At 37.8% G+C, this 17,804-nt stretch overlaps 1 protein-coding gene across 1 annotated transcript in view; it reads right to left on the bottom strand.

Moving 5' to 3' along the window:
• KIF18A (kinesin family member 18A) overlaps positions 1-17,804 on the bottom strand; it is a 70,955-nt gene that overhangs the window by 52,389 nt on the left and 762 nt on the right. The window contains exons 2-3 of the mRNA XM_056137121.1: positions 8,865-9,232; positions 6,865-7,022 (exon numbers count right to left, since the gene is read on the bottom strand). Of these exons, the coding sequence (XP_055993096.1) occupies positions 6,865-7,022; positions 8,865-9,189 (483 nt within the window). The 5' untranslated portion in view covers positions 9,190-9,232. The remainder of the gene's footprint in view (positions 1-6,864; positions 7,023-8,864; positions 9,233-17,804) is intronic.

The following is a 17,804-nucleotide window of genomic DNA, read 5'->3' as shown; positions in this document are numbered from 1 at the left end:
ATACTAGAGGAGATGTTTATTGTTTTATAATTGGCAATGTTCCAAACATTTTAGTCTTAGTGCTTAGAAGTTAAATTAAATCTAGGATTAAGAAGTATAGTCGAAGTGACATCTGCACTTGTTTTTTCATTGCAGCACTCTTTACAATAGCTAGAATCTGGAAAAAACCCGAGTGCCCGATAACAGATGACTGGTTAAAGAAACTTTGGTACATCTACACAATGGAGTACTATGTAGCTGTTAGAAAAGATGAAGTCATGAAATTTACATACAAGAGGTACTACATGGAAAGTATCATGCTAAGTGATATGAGTCAGAAAGAGAGGGAAAGACACAGAAAGATTGCATTCATCTGGGGAACATAAAGTAACAAAATAGGAGACTAACACCCAAGAACAGCCGAGATAAGTACCAGGAAGTGCACTCCATGGCTTGGAGGCCAGCCACACATGCTAGGGGAAAGGACAGCTCAGATTGAGAAGGGAGCACCAAATAAAGGGTGTTGGGAGGATCCCTCCCAGGATAGGATATGCATGCTGAAAGCAGACTACAGACCAAACATGATTGCCACTCAATGCCTCTTTTGCAAACCACAGCACCCAAAAGGAGAGAGAGAACAAAAGGGAATGCCCTGCCACAGAGACAAAGTGGGATGGGGGTTTGGGGGTGGGAGGGATACTGGGATCAGTGGTGGTGGAAAATGGGCACTGGTGGAGGGATGGGTACTCAATCATTGTATAACTGAAACCCAAGCACAAAAATTTCCAAGTCTACAACTGTACCTCGGGGCTGGAGCAATAGCACAGCGGGTAGGGCGTTTGCCTTGCACGCGGCCAACCCAGGTTCTATTCCCATCATCCCATATGGTCCCCTGAGCACCCAAAAAGCAAACAAACAAACAAACAAACAAAAAAAAACAAACAAAAACAAAACACAACTGTACCTCATGGTGTTTTACTAATTAAAAAAAAAAAAAGAATGGCCTTGGGGCTGGCGAGATAGTACAGCGGGTAGGGGTAGGGTATTTGCCTTGCACGAAGACCCAGATTCAATCCCTAGCATTTCATAGGGTCCCTAAGCACCTCCAAGAGTAACGCCTGAGCATTGCCAAATATAGCCATCTCCTATCCCAAATATCCTCAAAAACCAAAATTAAAAAATGATTGCTTTTATACTTCACTTACATTAACCTGCATTTATTTACTTATTTTCTTAATAACTCACAGATTCAATGCTCTAACTCCAAATCCACCCCCTCCAAGTCACCATCCCCCTACCAATGACCCAAGGTTTCCTACTCTCCCCCCTCCACCTCTAAGCTTAGCAAACTCATATCAAATGTGTTTTGCTTTTTATAAATTTACTTACTCCATTTTGGGTCATGTGTTTGTACAAAACTACTATTAACATGTAACTCTTTTATTTTTCAGTCTGGGGATCACATTTCATGGTGCCCAGGGCTTATTTTGATTATACTCAGGGATTATTCCTTGCAGAGGCCTTGGAGAGTGATGGAACCAACAGGTTGGTCATGTGCAAGGCAAGTACCTTAGTTGCTGTATCATTTTTCCAAACCCATAACATGGAGTCTGTAATGATAATTTCTCTACTGGGATTATCCTCCTACTCATATTCAAAATGAGGGGAATTTAGGGCCTAAGAAGTTAAGTGAATGTTTTTCTTGGTGACTAAGGGAATACTGGCTCTGCACTCAGAAATTACTCTTGGCAGAGCGCAGAGAACCATATGGGATACTGGGGATTGAAGCCAGGTTGGCCGCGTGCAAGGCAAGTACCTTACCCACTATACTATCACTCTAGCCTCACATCCATATACTTTTGCCTTTATTAACAGCACTGCACTGTAGCACTGTCCTGTTGTTCATCGATTTTCTCGAGTGGGCACCAGTAATATCTCCATTGTGAGACTTCTTGTTACTGTTTTTCGCATATCCAATATGTCATGGGTAGCCTGCCAGGCTTACATAGGTATACATAGTATTACTGAGCTCACGCTCTAAAGTGGTTAAAAGTACTGCCTACAACTTGACAAAAAAAAAAAAAGATGAGCCATTTTTTAACAGTAAGATTGAAGGCAGAGTCTCCTGCCCCCTCGCTTGGCTGTCCTCATTTGGGGCCCCTTAGAGGGGGGTGGTTTGAGCCCCCCCCCCACCCCGCCCCGAGCAGAGCCCCAGCAGCCGAGGACCTCCGGAGCAAGCCATGGCCATGCTGGGACCACTCTCCACACGTCCGGACGGGCCTCACACATGAAAGATCTGGCAGAGGAACCCAGGCATGCGGGTCCCGGGGCTGAGATCTACAAACCTGCTCGGATTGGGACTGGGCCTTCTCCACCCAGACCCCATTTTCCAGTAGATAGGTGTCACACCCACCAGCTGCTGCCAGCGCCAGGTTGGTCTCATCAATGGCCAAGACGCAGAGACTGTAAAACCCAGCTCCTGGAAGCACGCGGCCGCATTTGCGGCTGTGCAACATCTTACTTTTTAAATCCTCTGGAGAACCTGGCATGCTACCAAAAGTATCCTGCCTGCACGGCAGAGTCTGGCAAACTTCCCGTGTCGTACTCAATATGCCAAATACCATTAACAATGATGGGTCTCATTCTCCTAATTCTCCTGAAAGAGCATTGAAATGGCTCTTTTAAAATCTCAGGGCTAGGAAGGAGACATTACTGATGCCTGCTAGAGGAAATCGACGAACAACAGGATGATCGTGATCGTGAAGATTGAAAATTATAAAATGAGGGCCTGGGCAGAGATTACTACAGGTAAGGCACTTGCCTTGCACTCGGCCAACCTGCAGTCTATCTCCTGCACAAAATATGGTTGCCCTGAGGCACTGCCAGGAGTGATTTCTGAACACCAGCGCACAGTGCTACCACTCACCCGTCCATAATCCTTCAGCCTCAAATTTTAAAGCAATACCAAAAACAAACAAAAAAAGGTCTTAAGAATGATTTTATGTAAGATATTTCCATCTTATCATACATAGCTCAGTTAAAAATATTGGTATAATTTTCTACTATGAATAAACAATTTTTAAATGTAATTAGATCTTAAAAGCAGAACAATGATAAAGAGCTGATTTTAACATTTTTATTTATCTGATAATCAGCAGTCTTTTCTATCAATTCTCCTTATTTATTTCAACAAAAATGCAGAATTAGAACAATTATTCTCAAGCAGGTATAAGTATCAGAATCATCTGACTAGTCTTAAAAAACATAGATGCCTCAGTGGTCAAAATCCAGATTAAGGAAAAATGTTGAGGAAATAAGCTTAAACATGTACATTTTAAAAAAGCTACACAATTGAAAAAGTTACACAGTTCTGCTCTATGGTCTGGCTAGGAAACCATTAGATCAAATAGCACTTTACTATTAATAAAATTCAGTAGAGATTAAAATAAAATCAACAATTATTAAAATAACTTCAAAATTCTTCAGTTGCAATATAAAGATCTAAAAAAAAGCAGTAAATACTGTGAAACATTTTCCTAAATCATTTCAGAATTCTTTTTTGAAATTATTTCATTGTTATAATAAAACTGTTAATGTATTTGAATTCTTTTTTTTTTCTTTTTGGGTCACACCTGGCGATGCACAGGGGTTACTCCTGGGTCTTCACTCAGGAATTACTCCTGGCGGTGCTCAGGGAATCATATGGGATGCTGGGAATCGAATCCGGGTTGGCTGCATGCAAAGCAAATGCCCTACTCGCTGTGCTATTGCTTCAGCCCCTGTATTTGAATTCCTAATTCAAAATTATAATGTAGCAAAGGGCTGGTGTGATAGCATAGCGGGTAGGGGGCGTTTGCCTTGCACGTGGCCGACCCGGGTTTGATTCCTCCACCTGGCAAGAGAGCCTGGCAAGCTACTGAGAGTATTCCGCCCGCACAGCAAAAGGCTAGAAAGCTACCCTTGATATATTTGATATGACAAAAACAGTAACAAGTCTCACAGGGGAGACATTGCTGGTGCCCGCTTGAGCAAATCGATGAACAACGGGAGGACAGTGATGGTGATAATATAGCAAAATTACATTGCTGCTATAGAACAGTACTTTTCTTTTTCACTCCTAGTCCTATAGACTAATCAGAAAAAAAATTATAGCAACATAATCTTATTAAAGAAATGTGAAGAAAGTCTCAGTAGAACCAAGCCCTATGATATCAACAAAAGAGCACTAGTAACTGAACATTTTCTAACATCACAAATAAAGGCATGGGGCTGGAGCAATAGTAGAGCAGGTAGGGCATTTGCCTTGGACGTGGCCAACCTGGGTTCAATTCCCAGCATTCCATATGGCCCCCTGAGCACTGCCAGGAGTAATTCCTGAGTGCAGAGCCGAGAGTAACCCCTGAGCAATGCTGGTGTAACCCAAAAACCAAAACCAAAAAAAACAAACAAAAAAAAAACCCCACCAAGCCAAAAATCCCCACAAATAAATAAGCATAAAATCAGGGATTTATGGTTTTTAATAGTTTTTGGAACATTATTAAATGCAAAGTTAAAATGTCAGCTCTATTTGTTGAATTAGTAGCTATTATTTCTCAAGTCAAAAAAAAATTGTATTTTTGCCTCTGCTAACTATTATTAAGAGTGGAGCTCTCTTCCCATTTGACCCAGCAATACCACTCCTGGGAATATATCCCAGAGAGGCAAAAATGTATAGTCGAAGTGACATCTGCACTTGTTTGTTCATTGCAGCACTCTTTACAATAGCCAGAAACTGGAAGAAACCTGAATGCCCAAGAACAGATGACTGGTTAAAGAAACTTTGGTACATCTACACAATGGAGTACTATGTAGCTGTTAGAAAAGATGAAGTCATGAAATTTACATACAAGTGGTACAACATGGAAAGTATCATGCTAAGCGAAATGAGTCAGAAAGAGAGGGACAGACATAGAAAGATTGCATTCATCTGGGGAATATAAAGTAACAAAATATGAGATTAATACCCAAGAATAGCTGAGATCAGCACCAGGAGGATTACTCCATAGCTTAGTGGCCAGTCGGGCATTCTAGAGGAAAGGGCAGCTCAGATAGAGAAGGGAGCACCAAATAAAGGGTGTTTGGAGGATCCTCCCAGGAGGGGAGATGCATGTTGAAAGTAGACTATGGACTGAACATGTTTGCCACTCAATGCCTCTTTTGCAGACCACAACACCCAAAAGGAGAGAGAGAACACAGGGGATTGCCCTGCCACAGAGGCAGGGGGGGGGATGGGGGGATAGGGGTGGGGGGGATATTATCCATGGTGGTGGAAAATGGGCACTGGTGGAGGATGGGTATCTAATCATTGTATAAACCCAAGCACAAAAAAATTGTAAATCTACAACTGTACCTCATGGTGTTTCACTAATAAAAAAAAAAATTTAAAAAAAATAAACAACAACAAAAAAAGAGTGGAACTCTCAAAGAAAGATAACAGATGTCAAAAGGATAAAGACATCATGAAGTAACCTTGACTGACCAAATTTGGGTATACTAATAATTCCAAAAATATATTACAATATATTTCACATAAGCATCTGTGAGATCATATCAATAAATCTCTCCCACATTATAGAAAGCCAATGGATAACTGAGAATAAATGATGAAAGGCGTCATTATCATTTTAGTTTTTACACAATGATCGTTGATTTAGGCATGAACATTCTAAGTATAGGAGGCTAAGTAGTGTTTTCCCAGAAAGTAGTTAATTATAAAGTGCATCTTCATTGTGGAGAAAGTATCTCATGTGAGAACTTAAAGATACAGTTAGGGGCCTGAACAAATGTACAGTAAGTAGGGTTCTTGCCTTGCAAATGGCAGAACAGAGTTAGATTTCTGGTACCACATATGGTCCCTTGATGACAGTCAGAAGTGATCCTTGCCCCAAAACAAAACCAAAACAAAAATTTTTATACACACCAAGGTAGCAACAAAGGACAATGACAATACCACAAAACTGGGTTTGTATGTGTGGATGTGTGGGAGGTTTTGAAAGGGAAAAGATTTGTGGCCCTTGGGGGAGAAAGGTAGGCACATTGGTGATGAGTATGTTGATGGAATTATATACAAGGGAAACCATTGCTAACAGTACTGTACATCATAGAACCTCTTTTTTAAAGCAAAAAGAAAAAGTTTGCAGATACTGGCATAAAAAAGTTAATCTAAACACAGTAATAAAAGAACCTACTTAAATCTCTTATTATGCAAAATAACCAAAACTCACTTCTGGAGTGTTCTTATTAATGCACTGATTATATCGAATTATGAGAAACCTAAATTAAGAACTTCATGGATTATCCAAAATGCAAAGAAAGAAAAAAATCCAGATTAAGAAGAAAAAAAGAGATGTCAAAAAAATGCAATCCTTGATATTAGATTTTTTTGAAAAATAAAGGTCATTTACAGAATGACAAAATCTGATTAAGGGCTTTAGTCTGGTGGTAGTATTGTATCACCATTAATTTTCTGATTTTTATTAACTATTCAGGGATTACATAAGAACATATTCTGTTCTTTTTGCTAGTCTGTACCTTGAGTAGTTTAGGAAAAAATAAATCTATGTACAAATGTACAAAGAGGAAAACCAAAAAAAAGAATAAAATTCTAACATAGGAATCATGATGAAAATTTGGAAGGCATTTTTATAATCCTTGCTACTTTTCAACAAGTCAAAAATTATGCCAAAATAAAATACTTAAAAGAAAGAGTAAGACAGATGACAAATACTTAGGGAATTTTTTAACATATAAACTCATGAAAAAAAAAAATCCTACATGAAAACCTGGAGCATGGATTTTTCTTAAAGAAACACTTCTTAGTAATACTGATTAATATTGCCAACTTACCTCCAGATAAGAAACTGCAGTACTACATACTTTCTCTTCTTTAATCTCATCCATGGATTTGTAAAGATCTAACATTGTGAGGTACATCACTCCAGGTTCTGCAGCAGAGCCTAGCATCGTGTGGGTCTTCCCAGCTCCAGTAGCACCATATGCAAGGACTGAAATTTAATGATAAAGGCATTAAAATTCTTTTTTATGATTTACAATATCACCATATACACTACCTAATGAATAGTCCTCTTTGGACTGCATAAATAGTAATTTCAAGCCCAATGTATCTAAACTTAATTAGACGTCCTTAACACCTGGCTAGTTTAGAAATCTATTCTCATTTCTATACTGTGTTCCAATTCAAGATTTTCTCAGCTACCTCACCCTGTCCTGTTCCCTTTCTTCTATAGCATGTTTACAAATTTTAATAAGTCAAGTTACCAATCTCTCTACTACTTGGTCTCTTGTCTTTAACCAGTTAGCACCTATATAGTTATTCATTTTGGGAGCGTGCTGTAGGGGAGGAGGTTTTGAACCACAGCAGCTGTGCTCAGGAATCATTCCTGGGGGTGATAAACTATGTCAGGGACTGAACCAGGATCAGCACGTCAAAGGCAAATACTTCACCCCTGGACTTTCTCTCAAGCCCCAGAACCTGAATAGTTATTTATTTATTAAAAAAAAAAAACCCAAATGAGAAAGTACAAATTCCTCATGTTGGAATATTAAGTACCATAAAAAGAAAGGATACGTACTTATCTGTCCAGTCAGTTACAGAAGACTATTTCTTCATAGTTGGCATGCTGGATATATTAGATTTTAGCTTCTTAAACTGTAGACTAAATCTATAGTTCAAGTGCTTTAAAATAAATTATCACTTATTATAAACAAGTATTTTATATACCTCAATACCTAGGGTTGCACAAAAATGTCTTGGCTACAAAGAGGTCAAATGTGGAAAAAACTGAAGTCCTGCACTAGATTATCTGAAGTTATCCCCATGTTGTTTCATTCTACTCCGCTGCATTTGTCCTGGAAAGTCCAGCTGCTTACACCAGCTAGAAGACATACATCTGCTCTATATATCAGTATAAAAGCCACCTCCCCTGTCTTAGGCAGAAGTCTTTATCCACAATTGAACCCTCAATACATGACACATTCCTCTATTCTAGCATGCATCACACTCTATAGACAACTGTAAATTTCAATAAGGGAGAGGTCGTGTATCTTTGAAACCTATGAAATCCTTGAGGACAAAGGAGGCATAGTCAATGCAAGTTTACTTGAATGAATGAATGCCTGCTAGAAACCACCAACATAATACAAACTATAGTAATTTAAATGCCCTAATATCACTGAACTAACTATCTCTTATTTCTTTCTAGGAAGTAAATAGACCTTCCTCAAAGACAAATTTTAGGTTTCTCCAGAAGACTAGAGCTGCTTTTGAAGTTGAAGATATGCTACAGTAACAGATGTAACTCTATCTCGCTTTTATTTTTATTTTTTTGGACCAAACCTGGCAGAGCTCAGGGATCATTCCTGGTGGTGCTGAGGTACTACATATGGTACCAGGGACTGAACCTGGGTTCAGTCTGTGGAAGGCAAGCGGCTTAGTCCCTGTACTACTTTTTTTTTGCCCCACACTAGTTTTAATGTTTTCATTTCAAGGTAAAGAAAAACTTACATACACTGCCAAATGTTCAGAAACGTCCTATTATTCCACGAGGGCTGGCAGTTGTATATATAACAGGTAGAAGCTTTACAAAGTTAATTTGTGAAAAATCTAACATCAAAAGCAAGATAGTTTAATAATCAGGGAACTGAGAAAAATAACTGAATATAACATAATGACAATTACAAAGGTCTACAATTACTATGAAAGTTAACCGAGTTTAACTTTCAGCAAGCAAGCACTTTAAACTTGATTATATTAAGAATAGTCAGATGTTCCTTCTAATGCAAAACTGAAATCAGATATAAAACTTACACCCAAATAAATTAATTACCTGTGCAATTATATCCATTCAAAAAACTTCGAAGAATTGGCTTAGTAGTGTTTTCAAAAACTTCCAACTGAGTTGAAGTTTCATCAAAAACAGCATCAAAGACAAACTTAAGATCCTTATTTTGTCTTTTTGTTGTATCTCGATTAATAATTTTCTTGCCATGAAAAAAACTGATTTCTTCTTGTTTGGGATCAAACACTAGGATATGCTTATCTACAACATGGACCACTTTATGAAATCCAACTGCCTTTTCTTTTGTGTTTTCAGGACGCACACGAACTACAACCTTCATGTGGTGACACAGGTCTTCCTCAGTGACGGACATTGTTTTTCTTGATTCCTCCGTTCAGATGAATGCCCAAATAATTCTTTAAAATTAAAAAGGAAAAATGGAATATAATATTCATTTGTGTACAAAATGAATAGCATGAATAATTAAAAAGGTGCAAATTCTGTTCAACTCCTACATTACTAGAAACACACACACACATAATATATCTACGTATAAATGGTATATTTAGAGAAAATATTTCATTCTTTGGTTTAAAACCTTCTAATGGTTATGAGCTTTATTTGAAGAACAAGTTCCAAGTTCTTTAGATCATCAGCATTTTCAGCTGGTTCCTTACTGCTTTTCCTTTTCCTCATTCCAAATCAGCCAGCAAACCAAACAATCCTTCAAAATCTTCCTACCAGCCATTTTTCTTCACCGCAAGGTGTTTCCCACTATATGTGCATGACTCTTTAACTTCTTTTAAGTCCTTGATCAAATATTGCCCTCTTGCCCACCCTAATGAAAACTGCCAACCTGGGCTAGAAAGAATTCAATGGGCTTGAGCTCGTGTTTTGCCTGCAGAGGTCCAAGCTCCATCCCTGGCACTGCAGGGTCCCTTGATGACTGCTAGATACAACGCAAAAGCACAGAGCCAGGAGTAGCTACTGAGTATGTCTGGGTGTGGCCTAAAAACAAAAATATTAAATACAATCGTCAATCCAAGTATTCTAAATTCCTAATCACTTTAAATTCTTTTTCTCCTTTCCTAAAAGCACATATTTTTGAATAAAATATATAATTTTACTGTTTTGTTTACTATGTACTTTCTCTTCTACTTAATCTTAAGTGTATAACTTAAAAATGATCTGGTTAAAACTAGAAACTCTCTAATTAATAGTAGTGTGAATCATGGTACTTCAAATAAGACCCTGACACTGACAAAATAACTGAAGCTGCCAATGTGGTTGGCTGTGGGCATGAAAGATTCTATGGATAATGATAAAGGACTACTGACACTCACTCTGGTGGTAGGTATGGTATGACATCTCTAAAACATAAACATTCACACTACTGTCAACAATGTTACTTCAGTTCTTTATTTTTAAAATACTATACTGTTTTGCGGATTTATATGTTCCAAGATCCTAGAAGTACCCGACACACAGAAGACAATTTGTATTTGGAGGGAAAAAAAAATGAACACTGAAAAAATTTTGTTGGCTTTCCTGGTCTTAACTTTAGTATTCTAGAGAATTTTCTAGATAGTTGAGTCTCCTCAATTTATTGATCTTTACCAGTCTATTTTTTTCTTGCTTATACAGGAATGATAGCTTTAACATTTTAAAGCAGCTATTATTGATGCTTTCTAAGCTTGCATTATAGAACAGAGATTAGGATCAATATTCAAGACTCAAAGATTAGGATCTGATTAAGCTATTGCTGTATAACATCTCTACCACATTTATGCCTGGGCTAGTTAACTGTTGACTGGACCTACTGAGATTGAAGAAACAGTGGGGGACAAAACAGGACTTGATCAAGTGTTCAGTTACGGTCAACACAAACTGGGAATTTTATTAGACATCCAAGTAAAGATATCGAAGCACTTTTTAAAATCTTCAAAATAACATTAAAAATCTTGGCAAACCCTTCAAGCAAGGAGAAACTGATCAATTAAGTCAAACATGAATGGAAGAAGACTCAAGAGAATGAATCTACCCTGTGTAAGGACACTTTTAACTGGTGTGGTCCAAGTTTCACAGTCCTGAGATTCTAGTTGGCCTAGCCACCCCTCACTGTTGAGACAAAGCAAGTTGGTGATACCAGAAAGGTATCTGCTACCCCTTTAATGTTAGAGGCAATACAGTGGGGGATGCAGTATCCAAATGTCTGTACCAAATCACTGCGACTTAATGTTGCATCATATTGGTTCAGTTTTAAGCTTGTGTAACAGAAAAAAAAAATTACAGAATGAATCCAGCAGTGACACTGCAAAAGTGAGCAAAGAAATGACGTGTGTACAAGTGTCAAGAAAGGTACAATAAAGGTAAATATATCATGAAATCACATACTTTTGGATCCATAGAAAGCCCAAGCAACCTAAAAGCAGAAGACACTTCACAGAGCACACTGTTTTGCAGACTCTGTCCTACCCTAAAAGTAGTACACTGAGTCAAAGAGAAGGTCATTTCAATTCTTAAAGGCATGACCCAGATGAATTACTGCTCTTCTCTTCATCCGGTGCTTTGTGTCTAAGCCCCACAAAGCATCTATACACTGTAGACCTATGACCTTGGATAAGTAAGTTACTTACCCTCACTGAAATGGTTTTCTCATTTTGTATAAAAGTGGTAAAACTTCACAGCACTGCTGTGAAGGCTGAGACAATAAATATTCCGTTTTTAAGGTATTCAATAAATGTCACTTTTCTTCCCATCAACTCCAAATCTTATCAAAAGAATGCTGCTTCTTAACAAAAATACTTGCCCTGTTTGTGTGCTTCCTGGGCTGAACACTGACACTTCAGGTAGGACATTCTTTATTGGAAGTGTTCCAAGTTTCAGAGGATGTTCAGCATTTTCGGACCTTTGTCTAAAGGCTAGGAATGCATTACATTTTTAAATATCAAAAACTAACTGCTGCTGTCCTATGAAAGTTTCAGAAATGTTTGACAGTGCTTCGACTTTTATTGATATGCTTTGTTTCAATTATATATATACATAATACATATACATATATATAAAATCACAAATGATTGTCACTGTCACTGTCCTCCCACTGTTCATCGATTTGCTCGAGTGGGCCAAGTAACATTATGAGACTCATTGTTACTGTGTTTGGCATATCGAATATGTCATGGGTAGCTTGCCAGGCTTTGCCAAGCGGGTGAGGTACTCTCGGTAGCTTGCCAGGCTCTCCACGAGAGGTGGAGGAATCAAACTCAGTAGGCTGGATAATTTTTCACTGTCACTGTCCTCCCGTTGTTCGTTGATTTGCTCGAGCGGGCCCAGTAACATCTCCATTGGGAGACTTCGTTGTTACTGTGTTTGGCATATCGAATACGTCACGGGGAGCTTGCCAGGCTCTGCCGTGCGGGCGAGATACTCTCGGTAGCTTGCCGGGCTGTCCGAGAGGGGCGGAGGAATCGAACTCAGGTTGGCCATGTTGGCTGAGTACAAGGCAAATGCCCTACCTGCTGTGCTATCGTTCCAGCCCATTATAGAGTTTAAAGTATAAAATAAAGTGTGTGTCAGGGCAGAGTGATTACAGTAGGCAGGGTACTTCCTTGCACATGATTGACCCAGGTTCCATCCCCAGCACCCAATATGGTCCCCCAAGCCCAAAAGAGTGAAACCTGAGTGCAGAGCCAGGAATAATTTTCGAGCACCACCTGGTGTGGTCCCCAAACAAAAGAAAACAAAAGTGGGGATTATCTATATTTCAAGAGATGCCTGGCAAAATACACACTACACAAGTTTGACATTATTGCTAAACACAGTAAAGAACGTAGTAATAACATGGTGACAAACACAGAAAGGTTTAACTGAGAAGTGCTATAAAATACTATGCCAGACTATAAAGATATAATGGGGGATTCCTATAGATAGGTTCCTATGGGGAGTTACTGAAACCGAGAGCCGTAGGATGGATAGTCATTAATCAAGTCTCACATTCTTCTGGGTACTGAGATAAAGAGGATGAGGAGTGGGCTCTGACTGAGGGAATGATTGAGAAAACCTTGTATGATGGGATGACTTTCTAATAGAGATGTTAAGTGAGGAAATGAACAAGAAGGGGTTCTCTCGGCAGTCAGCATTTGAGCCCGGAAGCTGGTGGCAAACAGTTTCTGTAGAAGACAGATAAAGTGGCTGTGAGGTTAATTTGCTATATCACATTCTTTAGTTGTTTAGCTTTAGATGAATGATCTATTTTTATGTGCAGTATCTAAAGACATGCTCAAGCTCTGGGACCTGTAGAGAATAGGGAAGGGAGAGTATTGCATTATAAGATAAAAGCAGTTAAGAGTGAGGTCTGAAAAAAAGGGGAGGCCTGATTTAATAGATTTTGAATACAAGACTATGGAATTTAGATTTGATTTTGAAGTTCACTGAAAAGTAATGAAGATATTTTATAGGGTGATAGGTCTTATTCAAGTAATTTAGCAACAACTAAAACTTTATTATATAACTTTTAACAGCCTTTAAGACATCAATCTAACTGTGGTATCAAGAGCTGTTCCAGAAGTAACTGGGATTCAAATGATGGGGACTGGGAATGTGGGAGTGTTGAGGATCAAATCTGTGACCTTATGTGTAGAAACTAGGTCCCTACCACTGAGCTATATCTTTAGGTCTCTCTCTCTCTCTCTCTCTCTCTCTCTCTCTCTCTCTCTCTCTCTCCCTCCTCTCTCTCCACTGGCAGTGCTTACTCTTGGCTCAGGGAACTATATGGGGTACCAGTGATTGAACTTTGGTGGGCCATTAGCAAGGTACGCAAGTGCCTTATCCACTGTATTATCTTTCCAGTCCACCAATCTTAATTTTTAAAGTATCATACGCTGTACTTTTACAAAAACAAATTAATAAGTTTTTGAGGATCGTCCATACTGTTTTCCAAAAGGGTTGGACCAGTTGGCATTTATCTGGGGAACAGAAAGTAATAAAATAGGAGACTAACACCCAAGAATACCCAAGATAAGTATCAGGATGATTACTTCATGGCTTAAGGGTTAGCCACACACGCTAGGGGAAAAGGCAGCTCAGATAAAGAAGGGAGCACCAAATAAAGGGCGTTGGAAAGTTCCTCTCAGGATGGGAGATGTGTGATGAAAGTAGACTATGGACTGAACATGATTGCTACTCAATGTCTCTTTTGCAAACCACAGAGAGAGATAATAAAAGGGAATGCACTGCCACAGAGGTAGAGTGGGATGGGGGGTGGGGGGTGGGAGGGATACTGGGATCAGTGGTGGTGGAGAATGGGCAAGATGGAGGGATGGGTATTCGATCATTGTATAACTGAAACCCAAGCACAAAAATTTGTAAGTCTACAACAGTACCTCATGGTGTTTCACTAATAAAAATTTAATGGAAAAAATGAATAATTTTAATATAAACTTATTAAAATGTAAAAATTTATCTATGTTGAAAGATACACATGCTTATGGTTGAGATTGTTCCTACATTAGTATGCCCTCTGCCTTTCTAACATGTCCATATAAAAGAGATGAAAATATAGATGATTCTGAGTAAGTGACAGGAAATCAAATTCTTTGACCATGTTTGCTGAAGTGGCAAAACAAAAGTCTAAATATTGTTATCTGTGCAGTGTGTTGATAAAAAATTCTTTCTGGATATTGTTAAGATGTTATCAAGGTTTCTGATCAACTTGTCATATTTACTAAGTGGTATTTGTTGAACAGAATGAAAAAAGCAAGCTGGCACAATTTTATTGGTAAAATTGGAACATTAATAAAGGGGGTAAAACTACTCTATCAATTAAGAAAGGAAGTATTTTATTTTCTGATATAACTCATTTTTCCTGCAATGTTTATTGAAGGTGTTAAAAAAAATCTTAATTCTCTTCAACAGATGCCAATCACTGTTTGCTGAAACTGGAATAAAATAGGTTTTCAAATTAAGCAAAATAAGTTAGAAAGAAAAGGATAATTTCATTATTTGAGGTATACAGAGAAACAAAACAATAGACTAGGTAGTATCAAATGATGATAAACCCTTGGCCCAGGATTACTTAACTGGAAATACTAAACAAGAAAGGGGATGATGAGGTAGATGATGAGGTAGACTGGAAGCAACAGGGGACATCGGTGGAGAGTGCAGGGCACATTAGTGGTAGTGAGGTGAGGAAGCGGTATACATCAAGACCATAAATGTTAACACTATCATAAACATGTGACTTAAACAATAATTAAATGAAAGGCTTCTTCTAATAAGTCAACAAAAATTTTTGTTAATTCATCAATTTTATGTACTGATACTATCTTCAGAAGCAATCATGCCCCCCACCAGCTCTAAACACTCCAGATTTCCTAGCATAAGAATGAAATTCAGGGGGCTTGAGAGAGAATGGTGCGTAAAGAGCTTGTGCTACATGCATTCATACAGTGTTGAGCTTGAATCTCACACAGCACATGGTGTCCCTGAGGATAGCCAGGAATCATCTCTGAGTACAGAGTCAGGAGGAAGCCCTGAACACAGACAACTATGGTCCATAACCCAGCCAAAAATAACCCAAAAACTTCCCAGATGTAAACTCCTTAGCATATATTGGGCACCCGTTTATCTCTTGGTTTATTAGTTTATCCCTTTCTTCAAATGTTATCCTTCCTTGATTAAGATACTTCAGTCACTCTATTTGGCTTAGTGTTCCCAAAACACAGGAGGCCTTGAGACTATTGCACTTTTTCTTCTCTTTGCCAATAAAGTTCTATCTGCGGATATTTACGACTCTTAATTCCCTACGTTCACTTTCACATCTGTTCAAATGTCACTCCATTGAAGTTTTCCCTAAGGATATTATCCAAATAGTTTCACTGACTTGGCCACTCCAATACTTCACCTGTTTAATGTTTCTTCTGAGCATTTAGATTAATTAGAAATTACATATTACTTATTTATTGTTTTTTTATATATTTATTGTTTTTTTCCTCTCTACAATAGTACTACCACAAAACAATATTCATTCTATATCCCAGAATCAAGAATGGTGCTGTCATCTATTAAGATCAATGCATACTTTTAGAGTAATGTACTAATCTGCCTTAGTTCAGCCATATATGAAAAAAACAAGTGCAGAATAATGGACGAGCATGCACTGTTTACATTTTTAAAAGCCAAACACATATTTGTTTATGCATATGCTCTCTTAGGAAGAGAATAGAAGGCAGTGTTAATACTAATTAGTCCATGATTGGGAAATACTAAAGTCTGGCTAACAAGCAGGCTTACTTTCTATTTTAAGTCTGTTTTGAATTTGAAGTATATCTAGGTTTTTGTGTTAATTTTTGGTCACAGCTGGCTATGCTCAGGGTTTACTCCTGGCTTTGCATTCAAGAATCACTCCTGGAGTACTTGGAGGATAATATATGATGCTACAGATAGAACTGGAGTCAGCTGATAGGTAAGCACCTTACCTGCTGTATTGTCACTCCAGTCCCTAGTCTAGATATTTTTATTTCAACAAAAGCAATTCCAATTTATCTTAAACTGAACCGTTAATTTTATGCAATATTATATGGAAAATTTGTATTCCACTATTAAACCAGAAATGCTTTAAGCAAATTTCAGTTGTTACTTAGTCCCAAATAACATTTTTCATTGCTATTTAAGGGAGAAACCACAGTCTACAGAGATAAAAGACTCAAGTCAGTTACTGGGAGCAGGAGATATGGAATTTGAATGAAGATGAACTGAGTAAATGAACGTGTGTGCATAAAAATCCTCAGGGCCTAATAAAAGAGCCACTTAAAGAATGCTAAAATAAAACGAAAAGTTCAGAATTTATCTATGCTTGTCGGAAAGGAATGCAATATCCATTCTCCACAAATATGCTACTGAGAACCCCTGGATTAGATGATTTGATGACTATTAACAGCAAACAATAACAATTATCATTTCAGTACACTTCATATGCCAAGAATGGTAAATATTTGACATTCATTGTTTAATTGGATATTTAAAAGTTGTATTACCAATCATATGCATAATCACATAATATTTATGACTTAAAATTATCATTTCCATTTTATAAAGAGACTTAGCAATAGAATAAATGATTTTTCCAAGATGACAGCCAGTAAGAGAGGAGTCATCATGTGAAGCCATGCAGATCCAATGTACATGTTCTTTGCCAAAATGCTGGACTAGCATCAGAACTGAATGTATCCACAGAGTATAAAAATTTTAAATAATTTATCTTGAACATCAATAAGTTATTTCTTAAATAGAAAGTCAAATCTGAATTAGTTCAGATACCACAAACATTTTCAAAGATTAGAAACTATGCACTAAGTGGAAATAACTTTAATACTGGAGTAACTGTTTCTTCAAACTTATGAGCACCAGGGATGAAAATTTCTGATGGAGAGAAAGGTGACACTGACAATTAGGTTACTCTTTCCTTTTAGTTTTAATAGAATTTATGATATTAAAGTAATTTTATTTTGTACCTTAATGGATTCAGGGCATGCTTATTAAGAAGCATTGCTAAAATGAAATTTTATTTACTTGTACATAGCATTCGAGATGGATCAATCCTACTATTAAAGATGAATAATCTTATTGATGGGTACCTGCCTTGCTTACAATAAACCTGGGTTTGATGCTAATACTACATCTGATCTCCTGAACATTTCCTGGAGTAAAGTGTAGCCAAATGTGGAACCCCACAGAAGGATATAATTCTTAATAAAACACTTTTTTTGAATGACAGAAACAGTAAAAGGCACTAGCAAGTCTTAGTAGTTAGTATCAACGTTCAGAACCCCCTCCCCACGCCCCCCAATCCAAGCAGAAGGTGCTGAATGCAAAGAAAAAGCACAATCGAAAGTTGTTGAGTGTTAACACATTTTGTTGAGTCTCTATTCTACAAAGAGAACTTACTAACAGGCAATAGTTAACAGCAAAACGAACAAACAAACAAAAAAC

The sequence above is a fragment of the Sorex fumeus genome, unplaced genomic scaffold, assembly GCF_029834395.1.
Source record: "Sorex fumeus unplaced genomic scaffold, SorFum_2.1 ptg000007l, whole genome shotgun sequence".
In the NCBI taxonomy this organism is placed as follows: domain Eukaryota; kingdom Metazoa; phylum Chordata; class Mammalia; order Eulipotyphla; family Soricidae; genus Sorex; species Sorex fumeus.
The sequence above is the reverse complement of the archived record's forward strand: the minus strand, read 5'-3'. Positions and strand labels throughout refer to the sequence as shown.